The following is a 17,226-nucleotide window of genomic DNA, read 5'->3' on the forward strand; positions in this document are numbered from 1 at the left end:
ATTTAATAATTATTCAATTTTAAATTAAATTCTTACTCAAATTGAATTTATTAATTAACGTTCTAATTAATTGGATATAATTAAAAGTAATAATAAATTAATTAATTAAAAAATTAAAAAATATGTAATTTATGCATACTATTAACGGATATTTTCATTTTTCAATTAATTCATACATAGAATTAATGATTAAACGCAAACCTGAGAAATAAATAAATCTAACGCATGGGGGGAATCGAACCTACGACCTACGGACTATGAGTCTAACGCTTTACCAACTACGCTACGCACGCTACTTCAAAACGAATGCTAACTTCTTGATGCTATTTGAACTTCAAAAATACCTAACAAAGAAAAGTGCTTAACATCATTTAGTTAAAGTTAAGATATTAAATTATATTTTCCAATCAAATGCAATTTATAAAATATAATTAATTATATGCTTTATGATTATTATCATGAATCATCTCAGGTGAATTTTCAAAAAAAGTGTAAATATATTTTTATTAAAAACGCGTTTTTCGTTGTTTTGAATCATTGGAAACATTCATTTTTTGTTGACGAAAAAATATTTGAATTTTGGACTTAGAAAATTTTGCTAATCGATCATGAGGGCGATCCATGCGGGCCCCTACGATGGCCCTCATCTATTTTGCCATAAGTGTGAGTGTTATTTTCAAAAAAGTGTAAATATATTTTTATTAAAAACGCGTTTTTCGTTGTTCTGAATCATTGGAAACATTCATTTTGTGTTGATGAAAAAATATTTGAATTTTGAACTTAGAAAAATTTTTGAGCAGGGCACCGTGAGGGCAAATAGCAAGGGCCCTGCTGGAGCCTTCGTGTATTTCCATAACTTTGTACATAGATTTTTAAAAAATGTCACCCAATGTTTATTTCAAGTGCTTTAAAATGTTATTTAATGCATTCTGAAGTAAACATTTATTATACAAAAAAAAATTATTTTTTTAACTTAGACAAATTTTTGAGCGGGGCACCGTGAGGGTAAAGACCGGGCACCCTGCTGGTGCCCTTGTGGATTTCCAAAACTTGGTACTTAGATTTTTTTAAATGTCACCTAATGTTTATTTCAACTGCTTTAAAATGTTATTTAATGCATTCTGAACTAAACATTTTTTGGTAAAAAAAAATTTTTGTTTTTGGACTTAGACAAATTTTTGAGCAGGGCACCGTGAGGGCAAATAGCGGGGGCCCTGCTGGTGCCCGCATGGATTTGCCCTCATGGATTTTCCACTTGGGACCCTGCCGGGGCCCCTATCACGCATGGGACGAACGGGGCGTTTTCCACACGGGAACATTTTTTCATGAATAGAAAAAAATATATTTACCTAAGAACTAAAAAAATATTTATTTACATAATTCAAATAATTTATATTTGATTAGAATAAAAAATTTCCCTAGATGTAGATTAATTAATTAATTATATTAGAGATTTGAAAATAAATTAATTACTATACTAAAATTAACTATACGGTAATTAATTAAATATGTAGGTAGTTAATAATGATTGCAATTGCTTAAATTCTTTATGACTTAAATTCAATTACAACATTAATTAATTTTCTACTTAATTAGAAAATTATACTAATTTGCATTAATTTTAATTATAATTATGTAATACGTTATGTATAAGAAATATTATAATGTAAAAAAGTTCAATGACTTTATCACTCATGTTACTTTATAAAAATTAAATAAAGAAATAATCGACATTAAAATATGCGTGTTGCGAATATCAAAAATCTCAACAGGTTTTGTGAATATTAATTAGACGAGAAAAAACAAAAAAGAATGTTTTGATAGACACTTTAAATGTGTTATGTATTTAATGCGTATGACAGTAATTATAAATCCTTTTTCTTAGTCATTCGATGACAAACTAATTTTACAATGTGTATATAGGGGAGAGTGACCAATAATGAGACACTTTAAATTTTCAAACTAGTTCGAAACTTGTGTGAAATATGTTAGATGTTTTTAGAAAAAGTTTAATTTTTTTTTAAATAAATATCAAGTCTAAAAACAATTTTCAAGTCATTAAAAAATACTCTACAATTGTTCAAAAAACAGTTGAAAATAATTTTTCCAACTGGTTTGAAAAAGTTTTCAAACTAGTTTAAAATAAGTAACAATTATTTACGGTTTGTTCAGAACTGGTTCGAAATGGTTTCAAATAAGTTGAAAGCAGTTTCAATAAAATAAAATTTATACTTTTATAAAAAAAATTTTTTTAAAAATAATTTTAATCATCTATTAATGTAAAATTAATTTCTGTACGAAAAAAATTGTTCTAGCTCTTGGCACTTTTTATTACATCTATTGATAGTTTATTTTTATAAGCTATCATATAAATTAACTGCAACGTATTAATTTTCTTTTACCTTGATCAAAGAAAATATGTCAAAATAATGATGCTGTAAATCAAGGACTTTTTATCATTTACACTTAATAAGAAATGTCAATAAATTAACAAAAAAAACGTATTAATAAAGTCGTAATGATTTTTTTATATTAAATAATTTTATAAATTTATTTTTTTTAAAACAATTGTCTCAAATATTTTTTACTACTTTTTTTAAAATTAAAATTTATTCAAGTTTAGAGAGATGATTTGTATTAGAATTTTTGGAAAGTATCGAAATTTTAACAAAAAATTTAATGTTAATATTTAATTGGATGAATTTTCAAGATGAATTAAATTAATTTATAGAAAAAAATTATGTTTGTCGAAGAAGATTGAAAAATGTTTGATAAATAATAAGTTTTTTTTGTTAAAGTCAAGGAAAAAAATATTGGGGTTTTAAAAATATTTTTTTAGGACCTTTCGTGAAAATAAGACTTGAATATTTTTCCCCTCTTTATATATTTGTTATATTTTTATGCAAAATTCATTGTGTACTGATGAAAAAAATTTTTTTTTTTTGAACGTGACCAGTTTTCTTTGTCGGGGCTAAGAATTCACCTTTTAATCTGACAGTTTATCATTTTTTCTTCTAAAAAGAGACGGACAATAATTAACTTTTTTTTCTCTTTCTCTCTCAATATATATATATATATATAATATAAGATTAAATAAATCATTTCCTATACTTCTAATGGAAATATTTTTCCCATATTTTTTAGAAAATTAAAAAATTTTCCATCTCTAAGTCAATAATTATTCGTTGAAACCAAAGTCAATTATTCATGTCATGATCATCAAGTCTACGAATATCTTGTTAATGACTCAAAAAGGTAAAAAAATTTTTTTTGCAAAAAAACAGTCGCAATGACTTTTTTTTTATAAAATAAGGAAAAAAAAGTTGACTGAGAAGTATAATGAAAAATTGTATCAACAATTTTTGAAAATAAAAGATAATTAAAAACATTAAAAAATAAAAATAATTTAATCAATTCTATTTTTCAACAATTGAAAAAAAATTAAATTAAAAATATTAATAATAAAGAAAGAAAAAATTTCTTTTTTACTTTTTGACAATAGAAACATTTTAAACTAATAATATGCAAAATTGAATAAATTTAAAATTAAATTGATGATCCTTTTTAAAATGTCTTTCACTTGTTAGAAGAAGTGAAAAGAAAAACACATCCTAAATAGGATGACAGGTGTTCGAACAAATGAATCATTTTTTTTCTTCTCCTAAATTATCCTACAATAAGCAAATTGTTTGTCTACTTTAAGAATTGAATGGTATTCTTTTGTTTTTTTTATTTTTTCTTGAGAATAATAATTCTTGACTGGCCTCGAAACTGGTGCGGTTTCGGACCAGTTCAACGGGTTTTGTATATCATATGAGATCAGTGATTATATGGTAAAAATTGGAAGATTCATCCAACCGACAATCAATGGAAGATTTCGTGAATAATGATAATGTTTTTAAAATGCCGCAAACATAAAAAAATAAATAAGATACATCTGTTTATTTCATAACTTCCACAAAATTCGTTTCTTTTCTCAAGTAAACAAAATTTCACCTGCTAATTTACTTTTTAGTGATAAATTTTTTTTTATCATTTTATTTATATTAATATTTATTTATCTTTATATAAATAATAATTTTAAAAAATGCTTAAATTTAATTTTTTTTATCAATTTTTCTACTTTATTTAAATTGTTTTATTATGTGAGAACATATTTTAAGAGACTATTAATGATAAAACTGAGAATTTACAAAAAAAGGAAATTATTTAACATTATCTCAAAACACTCAACAAAATTTCTTATCAAAATTATTGAATCGCGCGCGCGAGAGACATATTAAAGAAAGCTGTTTAAAATAAATGATCGATTATAGATCGTATAAGACGCTCATTGAATTCATAAATATAATTATAAAATTTTTTCCTTAATGATTGATCGACTTTCGTTCTCTTCTTTTTTTTTCATTCTCGCATATAATCTTTCAACGAAATAACCAATAAGTGCTGATATATTACAATTTTTTTCTAAATCATTTTTAATAGTTTTCATAAAAATTACTTGTTATGCAAATTTTTTAGCAAAAAAAAAAAAAAAAAAAATTTCTACAATCAACATTGTAAATAAGGTAACATTTTGAAATATGACAAATCATCAAAGATATTAAAAACAAAAACAAATAAAAGAAAAACTATAAACACATTAAGAATATAAAAAATTTTATATCGTACAATTTCAAATTCTGTTGACTGTTAAGAATAAATTAATATCGTTATTTTAATGAGCATATATTTTTAACTGAACAGGAAGTTTTCGAGTCGGAATATTAATTCGAATTTTGATAATAGAATTATATTTTTGCAAAAACAACTTCTATACTTGTTCCTCATAGGCTTATAATATTGCAAAAATAATTTGATCACCTTCGTGTAAAAATAAATAAAAATTGATTACTGATTTTTCAAAAATCAAAAATTTTGAAAATCAACGTATTTTTTGTTTATATATAATCAACTTTCTTTAAAAAGAAATTCATTTAAAAAACAATTCTATATTTTTAAATTTGACCAACTAAAGCAAAATAATATATGTCATTTGAGTTCAATTATATAAATGTAAAATTAAATATCGCACATACGGCCTTACGTCTTAAATTACAGAGGTCAAATAATATCAATTATCAGGATTTATTATTTAAATCAATGATGAAAATTGTCGATTATCGTGTGCTTTTATTTTATTTTTGATTTTATAAAGACGCAAACATTTCACCTCGTACTTATTTATTGGAAAATTCCTATTATTATGTTTCTTTTCTCTTATAGGAAACTTTTTAATTAAATAGTATTGAACCACAAAATTTACAATATCAGAAAATAATATTCGAACCAATCTTAAAATAATAGATGATTCAAATTTCCTCGTCTCGTTTTTCTTAAATAAATAATTAAAATATCCCAGAAAATATTATATTTTTGTATATATTTATTCACTGCAACAACCACGAAATTTACAAATAACAGCTAATAATAAACAAAATTAACTTGAAATATTAAACAATCACTATACAAAACAATCAATAATTGAAATTGCATTAAACTCATAAATATAGTTAAAATGAAGCTTTTTACTTTTGAATAAATAATTAGTTAAGGGATTAAAATATAATTCCTAAATTCAAATATTTTAGTTAATAATTGAAATATGTATTTTAATGTTTAACGTGGATTGACTAAAATATATAATAATATGTGATACACAATAATAGAATAATTGACCATTGAAGCAGAATATCAGAAATGAAACCTTTTGAGAGATTAATTAAATCTTTGAATATTACTCTAGTTAATAAAGTTATATAGTTTCAATTATAATTTAACGTAGGTATAGGGCATACGTAGCAAATATTTGGTGTTCCAAAAAATTATTTAATATTTGAACATAACCTCAAAATTTCAGATTAAATATAAAGGTTATTGGTTTTTTGTAAATGAATTTATCGGCTTTAAAATATTACAAATAATTAATTTAAATTATATTTTTACAGCCTTACAGTTGTTTCTAAATAAATATATAATCCAATTCTCATCCTCATTAATCATTTTAATTTAATTTTAATTGAAGGAATAAATGATAAGGGATTTGACTGATCATTTAAGCTTATTATAAAATATACACATAATTATAAACTTTTCATCTAATAATCCTTCAAAAACAGGGACAAGAATATTTAGCAAAATAAGAAATTCGTAATAATTAACACCATAAATTATCTACCGTTGATTAAAAAAAAAATAAAAAATGTTTTGAACTTTTCTTTTAATAAAATCATCTATTATTTATCTATTTTTTAAACCTTAGATATATATATTTATTCAGCAAAAATCAAAAAATAATAGAATACATTATATTGTTGACACTAAAATTTATCATCTTCTTATATATAGATTTATTTTTCAAGATTCAATTTTTTGCGTTTGTCAAAAGATAACTCAAAACATTTTTTTTTATATTTCAAATCTGATTCGTAAGGGGATTTCAAATAGAAATGTTTTTAAAGTTTATTCATGTACAAATTTGATAAAAGATCAAAAGATACAAGCTCAAATGTAGTTAAAAAAAAGTCATATTTGATATAAAAATCTTTTCCAGAAGTAAATTCAAATATCATTTAATTGAGAAAGTATTTACAAAGGTAATAATTTGCGTAATAATTATTTAAATATTTGTATTTTTATTTTAGGGTATAATATATGAGCTATAATAATCCAACATACTTTGATGTATAATAACATTTCAATTAAAAATATTTTTGTGAAAATATTGCGTTCGTTTATGAAAAATTTAATTACCTTCATTTATGCAAATATTTAAAAAAAATAGCTAAAACTATTATTAAACAGCGAGAAAAAAGAAAAACATTTTTATTTGTTTAAGCTTTAACTAAAAATGTTTACAAATTCGTTTACTTTTTAATTGGAAAAAAATGAAACAAATGCATTGCCCATTAATTTTAAATAAATAAAAAAAAACAATTTGTTAAAACAAAAATTTTCCAATTTTTTTTGTATTTAAAAATTTGTTAAATAAAGATGTATGAATATTGAAAAAAAATAACGAAAAGTGGTTCTTGATAAATAAGCACTATTCACTTCCGCTCTGATTCTCTTCGTCCGCAAGGTAAAGAGCTTCAAGATGTTTAATGTCGGTTTCGCAAAACTTTGAAGGAGACAAGTGAACTTTCCCTGAACAATTTAAATTTTGTCCATTAATCAATCAAGATACTTCAATGTATTTAAACTTAAAACATTAATCGTTAAATCAAAAAAATTTTTTAATTCTTTCATTAAAAATAAAACTAATATTAAGACAAAAACATAATACAAAAAAGTACAAAAATACCAAAAAGATAGAAAAAAATCAAAAATAAAAATTTCTACAATAACAATTCAAATAAATTTTTTTTGTCCAATAAGTCATTTTTCATATAAAAAAAACTTTACTCGAATTTCTATTTCAATTTTTGTAATTTAAAAAAAAGTTTAAAAATATTAAAAACCATTAAAATCAGTTTTCAATTTGCAGACAAAAAAAAAATGTAAAACTACCTCAATTTACATATAATGGAGTTTTAGAGATTAAAATTCACAACATTCAAATGAAAGATTTGAAAATCAAATTCCAAATACAGTTCAAAGCGAATTGATTTCCAAATCAAAATTTAAGCCCAATGTTGTCGACTGTTAAATTAAAATTAAACTTTGACCTCAAAATATTGAATTTCAATGTAGAACCTATTTTAGAAATTATTATTGATTTTCAAATCAAAATCCATGACTAAATAATTATACAAAGTTAGGATTTATAAACATATAAGATCATTAGAATTAACAAAATTTATTTTCTACTAATAATATTTTTTATTTTCCAGTGGATAAAAATATTTTTAAATAATTAGATTAATATTTTAATGATTAAAAAAATTTTAAGATGATTATTTGCGAATTTTCTATGTATAATTTGTACGAATTAACAAAAACAATTTTAATAATGGAAAATTATTTTGTGAAAATATTAACTTTTTCATTTTGTATTTAAAAATGTATTAAATTATAAACGAATTTAATTAAAATGAGAAATACAATATTTATATGTTAAATATCGTTACATGCTTCATTAAATAAATATTAAATTGTAAAATAATTTATTTGATTATTCTCATTATTACAATACTTGTGATATAATCAACGATATCATAAAAGTTAATAAAATAACCATTTGTTTGACAATTGGAATGATATATTCATGAAACAATATTGCTGTTTATGGGCACTAGGCAGTGAATTGAGAAAACGTTACGTAGTGCAAATTTATTCAATTTCGTATAGCAAAGGTCACTGTCCCATGAATAGTTTATATGGAAATTGTAAAAAAATTAAGACACGCTCTCAATTCCACAGCCTTGCATTAACATCACCTCTTCACCCGGAAATATTGTCATATTTTTTACACACGTGGTTCATTTCTAATTTTTATGCAAAAAAAAAAAAAAAAAAAAAATTGATATCATACTCACTATTACACGAGTACAGATAATTGTAAATGACAAAAATTATTTATTTACATATTCAATCATCTGAACAATAAGTGGGACTTGGGGAATTTCCCTGGTGATATGTAACTTTGTACACTTAATTAAATAATCAAAGGGTAACTAGAGATTACCTTGGAACACAAATTTTTTTTTCTAAAAGATGATTGTGCAAGTAAAATTTTGTAGTAGCATAAATCACCATGGGAGGGGGAGAAGATAAAGAAGAAATATGTAGTAGAAGAGGAAGCACGTCAAGCCCTCTGAGTGACAGCGGAGGAAGTATAGCTTTGTTCCCTCAGAGCTGAAGACAGAAGCCATTAACGAAGAGCGTGAAAACTAAGTTAAAAGGAAAGGAGAAAGCAATGCTCTAGGAAAGATCGAACAGGAGGTTCAGCAAAAAATGCTGAAGTCTTGCGACAGCCAAAAGAACGTTAACTGAACGATAAAGAACGAATTGAGGAACCTTCAAGTTTTTTATTTCAAGGAAACGAAGAAGAAGCACCAAAAGAATGGAGATCAGCTTCTTGATTACGTTCTCGGCTAAGCAGGAAGTGAATCAATCGAGGATTGAAAAAAGAGACATCGTTTTCAGAGCATTAAGACCCACAGCCTTATGGAGGCTAAAAAACGTACTACACATTTTATTAAAACTTCTTGATCAAAATCGGTGACAACTCTAATAAAGTTTTCACCGCAGAGTTCACCAAAACATTCAGTCATTCATTGCAGTCGGTGAATAGAAAGATCGAGGTCAAATATTCCACATCCATAACCCAGGAAGAAGTTCTAACTGCTAATATGAAAGATTTGTTCGAAAAATCAGGAAAGCGATGCTTCGCTATAAACCCAACAAGTTTTGAACAATGTTTCTTCAGATGATCCAAATATTTTTGATTCCAGGCTTTTCAATTAGCATCTTCTGCTAGAAACAGCGTGAGTCAACCATTATTGTAAATACCGTCGAGAACGTAATTTAATGAATCCAATTCGAACCTTCTGTATAAATTTTATTGTTTTACTTGCAGATGTTAAAAATAAATAATTCCTCTAGGTTCTCTGAATTACATCTTTTGGAACAACTTTTTAACACCTTCTTGTTAAAAATAGAACTCAAATCTAATTCCCAGCTAAATCAGCATCACCATTTCTTTTTAGTGTTACTTCTATTCTGATCAAACTTTGTTACGTTACACTTCACTGAGTATAGTTTCTTTAGAAATATTCTATTACTTGTGCCTCGAATATTTTGGTCAATAGAGAAATGTTTCGGTGATCATTGACCGCGTGTAAATTTCAAGTACTGAGAGTATTTGATGATCCTTGAGCAAACTCATTGTGGGTGTGACAAATGTTCACAATCAATAAAGTCCTTTGAAGGATTGATAACAACTAAAGTACAATAGTAGGTTCTCAGTGTTCATTCAAAAGTTCTGTATTTACAATTGTAGATCTTCACCAAAAGTTTTCAGGATAATTATAAATAGTTATTAATTAAGTTCTAGCTTCTTTAGAAAATGAATTATGATCTTTTATTACTAGCTTTTGAAATTATGCAAATTAAATAAAATTACACAAAAATTAGACATTATTTTTGGAGTAATAAGAAACGCATGCATGACATGTACGATATTTTATGAAAAGAATTTTTGAATTTAAAATTAGTAACTAAGTGCAGTAATGATCCTAATTAACGTGAATATAAATATATATGTACAGTTGAAAAAGCTATTGGGTCCAAATTCTTTTTGCCGCGAGTGAATTGGCATTCTCAAGTTTTTCAGATCATACGGCATCTGTGACCCAAATATATGTTTTATAACGGTTGAAATTGTTCATTTAAACCATCAGGCATCATCTTATGCTTTTGAGGTTTATAGGTAAATCCTTTTTTCAACTCTTTTTTTACATTTTTTACAGTCTTTCGCTTTAGTAACCATAAAAAAATGTTGAAATACTTCTTTTATATAAAAAATCAAACGAATGTCAAATAGAATTTAAAAAAATAGTTGAAATTAATTTAAAAATTAATTAAAAAATCTTTTTCTAACTGAATTATATATTGTATATACCTACATACTTTAATTAGAGAAAAAAATATTTTCATTTTCGCAACAATATTGTCAAACTATTCTCTCCTGAGTTTTTCATTTTTTGCTTCTTCCTTTCTCTCTTTTTCTTTTTTGTTTTAACGCAATTGGTGAAAAATGAGAAAAACTTTTGTGTCTTCAATTTATAGTTCCACGATCTATCACATTGTGGAATTTATGAAAAAAGTTTCCGTCAAAATTAGATTATTGTAACCATAAAAATTATTAAAAATAGTAATCCATTTTTGAGATAATGTTAAATTATTGATTAAATAAATTAACTAATAAAAAATATAGACCAATTAACTTAATTAATAAATTTAAAGTAATTTAATGTAATTTTAATTTCAATTAACTTAAAATTAACATTATTTTCTTTTTTTATTTATATAGGTACTTATTTAATTATCAATTTTATTATTATTTCAATTAGAAATTTCATTGTTATTTCATTTTTTTCCACTTTTTTTTCTGTTACATTTTTGTATAAATTAAATATAATTTTTTAAATTCTTGATTAAATGATAAAAAACATGAAAATGCAATAATAATTACCCTAAATTAATATTATATTATAAAAATGGTGAATAACGAAAAGTCGCACTAATAAATTGCCTTATCGTGTAGATTGCAACTAGTTCGAAAAACGTGGCGTTTGTTTTAATTGCTCTCAAGGGAAGTTCTTTTGCGAAGCTGTCTAAAAGCATTAGAAAGAAATATTGCTTTAATTTTCCACGAGCTCGATGTTACACTCAAAGGTCTTACCTGACAAGAACAATTTTCCAAGTAAATCGTTTATAATAACTGAAATTGTCAACTTTTAAGAATGGAACATCGAGCTAATGTGGGAATACTAAATCATATATTTATAAATATAAGTCACGAATAAAAAGCACAAACATTAGTTTTAACATTTTTCTTTTCATTTATTTTAATCGCGCAACTTTAATTTTTTCTCAATTTTTTTTTAATATTAATAATAATAAAATTTTATTCAGGTCATTACCAAGGGTAAAATTTTTAATTATTTCAAAATATTTTTTTAATTTAAAACTTACATTACCAACATTTTCTCCTGGGACAAAGTTTTCAACTAACATATTTTTATATATATGTATATAAATTAATAAAGATTAAAATCAAGTTACGTTACGATCAAGGGCAGAAAATGCCGAGATTATTTTATCGTTCATCAACGTACTTAAATAATTTTGCCTTCTTAGGAATTTTTTTCACGCTCAGATAGTCGCTTTTGATAAACGTCGTTTCCGCTATTTTATAAACACAAATTTTCCACCCTTTACATTAAAAAAAAATAAGATAATAAAAAGAAAGAGGATTTAAAAAATATTTTTTATAAAATTTTAATTAATATTTTTTTAAAAATAATAACAAGGAAATAATAATTAGATGTAACATTGTATATATTAGAAAAAAAAAATTAGTAATTTGAATGACAAGTTTACTTTGACCTTTCATTCTTATTTTTCATTCTCACAACAAAAGTGGAGCAGAGTTACTAGGTAACCTTAGCTATCGATCTCAATTGATTTCAAGTTTTAATTTTATTTGTGGAAACATTTAACTTTATCGAGTATGCAAATTAACGTGCGACAAAGTGATACGAATTCATTTAGATGAGAATTTAATTACAATTAATTATTCTTTTGAACATTGCACTACAAATTATTATCTGAGAAGAAAAATATTACATTTTCTAATATTAAAATAATTTACCAAATTTTTGAACGATTTTTGATTTATTTATTTTATAAATAGTAGAGAGATGAAAAATAAAAAATACCGAGAAACGAAAAAATTAATTATTCATACAGTAGTCAGATCTATAAAAAACGATTTCTTAGAGACTTCGGAAGAACATAGAAGTTGATTCTATAAAGGTTGAGAAATTTTATATACTTATTAATTACAGAAATAATATTTATAATTATTAATTATTATGTAGAAAACAATGTTACATTTTACAATAATTGTGGGAGGAGAATCTAATTTAAGTTATTACAAGCAGTATATGCAATGCCACGGTTGGAACTCAAATTAATTTGTGGTTCTGAATGGAAGGTGTTAATACACCATATATATTGATTCAATTTGGCACGTGTGTTGGAAACGCATAAACTTGAAGAAAGATTGATTTATAACTTTATAGAGAGTTTAGTCGCAAACTTTCGTTATAATCAAATAGCAACTTTTTTTTAGAAAAATTTCCTCTACTTTTTTTTTTTTTTTGTAACTGCTTTATTTATTTATTTGAAAATTTGAACGAGGTTACAAAATTCAAAATGCCATCTAGTAAAAAAGTAATATAATATAATAATACTAGAAACTTTACTTTACGTATACGCTCCACTGTTTATATATAAACAGTAGAGCATTCACAATAAATCCTTTCATGCTAACACAGGAAAAAATCAATCTCATCTCGAAATGGTTCGCCTCTCTATACAAAGTCTGTTGAAAATTGAATTATGAATATAGTTTGTTTTAAAAGTTGCTAACTTAAATAAAGAGTTATAACGATTGAGAGAAAAATAAATTGATTCTAAATTCTATAATTTATATTGAAAAATTAATTAAATTATTTTATTAATGAATGTCTTTTGATTTACTTTTTATCTGATTGAAATAAAATTTTTTACAAAATAAGAATATAAAAAAAAGTATTATTTTGTCAAAAGGAATTGCTACTTGTAAAGATATAAAGCTTTGTAAGAACACGCAGTCGTTTTGTCACTTTCATGCTTCATTGTCGAGTTCGCTTTGCACGAGCTTAGTACACAATTTTTTACCAAAAAAAAACCAAGAAAGTTTCTCTACATTATTGCTTTTACTACCAAGAACAAAAATTAATGGAATATTTTCTTATACACAGTATAAGAGAAAATTTATCACGCTTTAGAAGAAATAAAAAATAATTTCAATTTACGATTTTTGAATTATTAAATAAAACTAGAGATGGAAAAATATCTTTCAAAATTATTGTAATTTTAAATTTTTTATAAAAATAGTATTAGCCTTCAGTAAAATAAATATGAGTATGATAAGAAGATATAGAAGAGGTTTCTTACATGACTCTTATTAAAAACTCAAACAATACTGAAATGGAAATATCTATACATTTTGAGGACGTTGAGGAGATTCTAAATATATGTCTAGCAAGTAAAACCTCTTTTGACTCTGTCTAAATTTTCGAAACTTGAATGTGGATATTTTCGATTTAACAATATTGTTGACGTTCACTAATGATGTACATTTTGTATCGTAAATGCAAGTAATGCCTGAATAAACATTTATGAGTGATCATTATAAAGATTCTTGATTTAATTTAATTTAGTATCAATTAAGATTGGTTGGTACAATTACACAAATATATAATTTAGATACACTGAGAAAAATATGCTATTGAATCAATAGCAATTCTGCCAAAGGTATAAAAATTATTAATTCAAAAGCATATGCTATAGAATCTATAAAATATTTTACAAATTTTATAGCATATGCTTTTGAATCAATAATTTTTATATGCTTTTGGCAGAAATGCTGTTGATTCAATAGCATTTTTTTCTCAGTGTAGATTATTTTGTTATTTCTTTGATCTATAAGACTGTTTAAAAATATCCTTCGTTAATATATGGTTAAGTAATTTGTTGTGTTTATCAAAATTCTTGGAGATGAATAATACTATAATAAGCTGAACAGGTATACATATATATAGAGCAGTGTGTCAAAGGCGCTCGTACACCACACAAATTATGAGTATACTCGGAATTTTTCAGAAATTTCATTAATTTTTATTCACTTTGCACATAGAGAATTTGAATATCTTGCAATTAAAATTAGTGAAATCTCTGAGAATTTCCGAGTATTCTCAGAATTTGTGAGGTGTACAAGCGCCTTAATACAATTGCGAGATTGGCCAAGGATCTTATAGATGTACTCTAAATAGATAATTTCACGGTTATAATTCTTAAATACTGCTGGTAGTTGACAAATCGATCCTTCTCGGTTGAATATAGTTTATATGGTAACCTTTATACACACTATCTCTTCGACTGAATAAATTAGACGACGTCGAAACCATGCGCGCATATTTTTAAAAGTGAATTTTGTTCGCAGATGCTAACAGATAAAAAAATGGTTGTAGTCAAAATGTTTTTAAAATTAACTTGGACATTATAAAAAAGTTAATTAGAAAAAGAAATTCGAACTTACCCAACATTTTGAGAACTCGTCTCGACGAACGACCAGCACAATTTCTTTGCCGATCCTTACGACTTGAACCAGCAGTGATTCGACTATTTTCACTGCGTCCTCGAACTCGTTTTAGAGCATTGGACTTTCTTAATTTCAAGCCAATCAATGCATAGAGAATTGTAATCAATGTCATTGGTATAATAAAAAATAAAAATGTCGACAATTCAAATGAATGGCGTATTATCACAAATTTCATCATGCACATCACTGATTCAGGACCATGTGTCTCAACTAAACCAAATTGTAATGCCTGTGGAATTGCAAATGACAATGCAATCAACCAAATTGATAATATTAATTTTATAGCGCGCGATAATTTTGACATTGTTTGCGATAAAAATGGATGACATATGGCAACATAACGTTCAACTGTGAATGCAGTTATTGTTAACACTGTCGCATTTGTCGATGTTTCAGCGGCCAATCCGCGTATAATGCAAAAACATTCGCCAAATATATAGGGATATTTGAACCATATTAACCAGACTTCGGCGGGTAAACCGGAAATAAGAAGCAACAGGTCGGAAACAGCGAGACTAAAGAGGTAGTAGTTGGTTGCTGTGTGCATTGACTTGTTGCGCGCTATCACAATACACGTGCTAATATTTCCAATTGTACCAGTGATGAATATTGAAATATAAATAATTGTTATTGGTATGACAACGTAAAGTGTATCGCGACGTGGTCCCGTTAAAATATAATTCTCATCATCATTATTATTATTATTCTCACTATTTGACATGTAGTTCGTAATTGATTTGTTCATTTCACTTTCGATGAGTGATTCCCAATAGTTAGTGATCTCCGTTTTGGAATTCATCAATAACCACGCGTCAGTGGTCATCATCTTCTCGGCGCTATTCATTTGGATCTTCTTTTTTTTACGGTCACGTAAATAAACACTATAATTAAAGATCTTTCGATCTTTCTGCACGACGCTGTTTATTGTACATCTTCGTTCTTTTTTTCCTCTTTTTTTTTTTAATGTTTTTTAATGTTTTTTTATGCTTTCCGTTATATTTTATCGCTGTATTAAGATTTTTGTATTTCTTTTCCAATGCTTGTAACTTTTGCCGCTAATTTTTGTTAACTTTATTATTTAATTCCTTTATTGGTGAATTTGTTCTTTTAATTTGTTTTAGTTATGTTGCATTTTTTAACTTATTTTTGTTATTTCTTGGTTTTGTTGTTGTAATTTTTACTCTTTTTTTGTATTGATTTATTACATTTTTGTTGTGTTCTTTATTATTAAATTATTACTTAAATTTTTTTAATTTCTTAATTTTATTCTTGTATTTTTTAATTAATTAAGTTAAATTTTTTTCCTTTTGTTATATTTTTTAACTTGATTGTTGTATTTTTCTGTTCTTTTTTTGCTTTATTGTCGTATTTTTACATTTATTATTATATTTTTCTCCTTAATTCTTGTATTTTTACACTTATTGTTGTATTTTTTATCATTATTATCTCGATGATTTGATCAAATTTTTAATTTTCACTTTTTAGTTTACACTTTTGAATAAATTTATGTTTTTATTTTTTTCACACATAAACTCTCCCTTCAAAATTTTTTCACAGTTTTTAAAAATTTAATATTATTAATATTATTGTAGTTAAACAACATTTTTGATTATTTGTTTACAAGTTATAACACTAATAATTTACTGATAATTCTAATTATTTTTTTTCAGATGGCGGGACAGTAAAAAGAAGTAAAGTAGATGGCGACACTTTATTCTTAAATTTTCACAAACTTTAAAATTGAATTTTATTTAGAGTTTTGTTTTGTAAAATTTGTAAGAACTTGATTTTATTGAATTATGTATGTCATAATTTTTTTTCCATTTAATATTTGTATATTATTATTTTTTATTGTCATTTAATTTTTTGTGAAATTAATAATTAATGCGGATAAATAAATCTTTCGTTTTCCCAAAGTTTAGTTGATAAACTAATCTTCTGCAATAGAAATTGAAAAACTTTTTTATGTTTAAAATTTTGTGAATCACGGATCAATGATAGATGGAACAAAATTTGCTAAAGACATATAAATATACGATGGTCCAGTTATGGAAGCTGTGAAACCACTATAATATTTATATCGTTGGAAGATTATATATATTCTGGTATACAACTTTTAGTTGACCGTGTGATGCATGCGTTCATGCGAAGCGCGGAAGAATGACTCGAATCGTCTCGGTCTCGTCATTCACGTTCTGTGATCAACCCTTGAGCGCGTGTCTTCTTCTCCCACCAAAAATTTTGCACACACGCAAACTCCCACCCCCTTCATGATATCGAACGTCTCATATCACTGTAAGAAATACTTA

At 25.1% G+C, this 17,226-nt stretch overlaps 1 protein-coding gene across 1 annotated transcript in view; it reads right to left on the reverse strand.

The window, feature by feature from the left end:
• Window positions 1-17,226, reverse strand: part of LOC127280583 (pyrokinin-1 receptor-like) — a 29,021-nt gene extending 11,795 nt beyond the window's left edge. The window contains exon 1 of the mRNA XM_051303662.1: window positions 14,855-17,226. Coding sequence (XP_051159619.1) covers window positions 14,855-15,761 — 907 coding nt within the window. The 5' untranslated portion in view covers window positions 15,762-17,226. The remainder of the gene's footprint in view (window positions 1-14,854) is intronic.

Source organism: Leptopilina boulardi, unplaced genomic scaffold (genome assembly GCF_019393585.1).
Source record: "Leptopilina boulardi isolate dan_hultmark-lab unplaced genomic scaffold, ZJU_Lbou_2.1 LbouV2_248, whole genome shotgun sequence".
NCBI lineage: Eukaryota > Metazoa > Arthropoda > Insecta > Hymenoptera > Figitidae > Leptopilina > Leptopilina boulardi.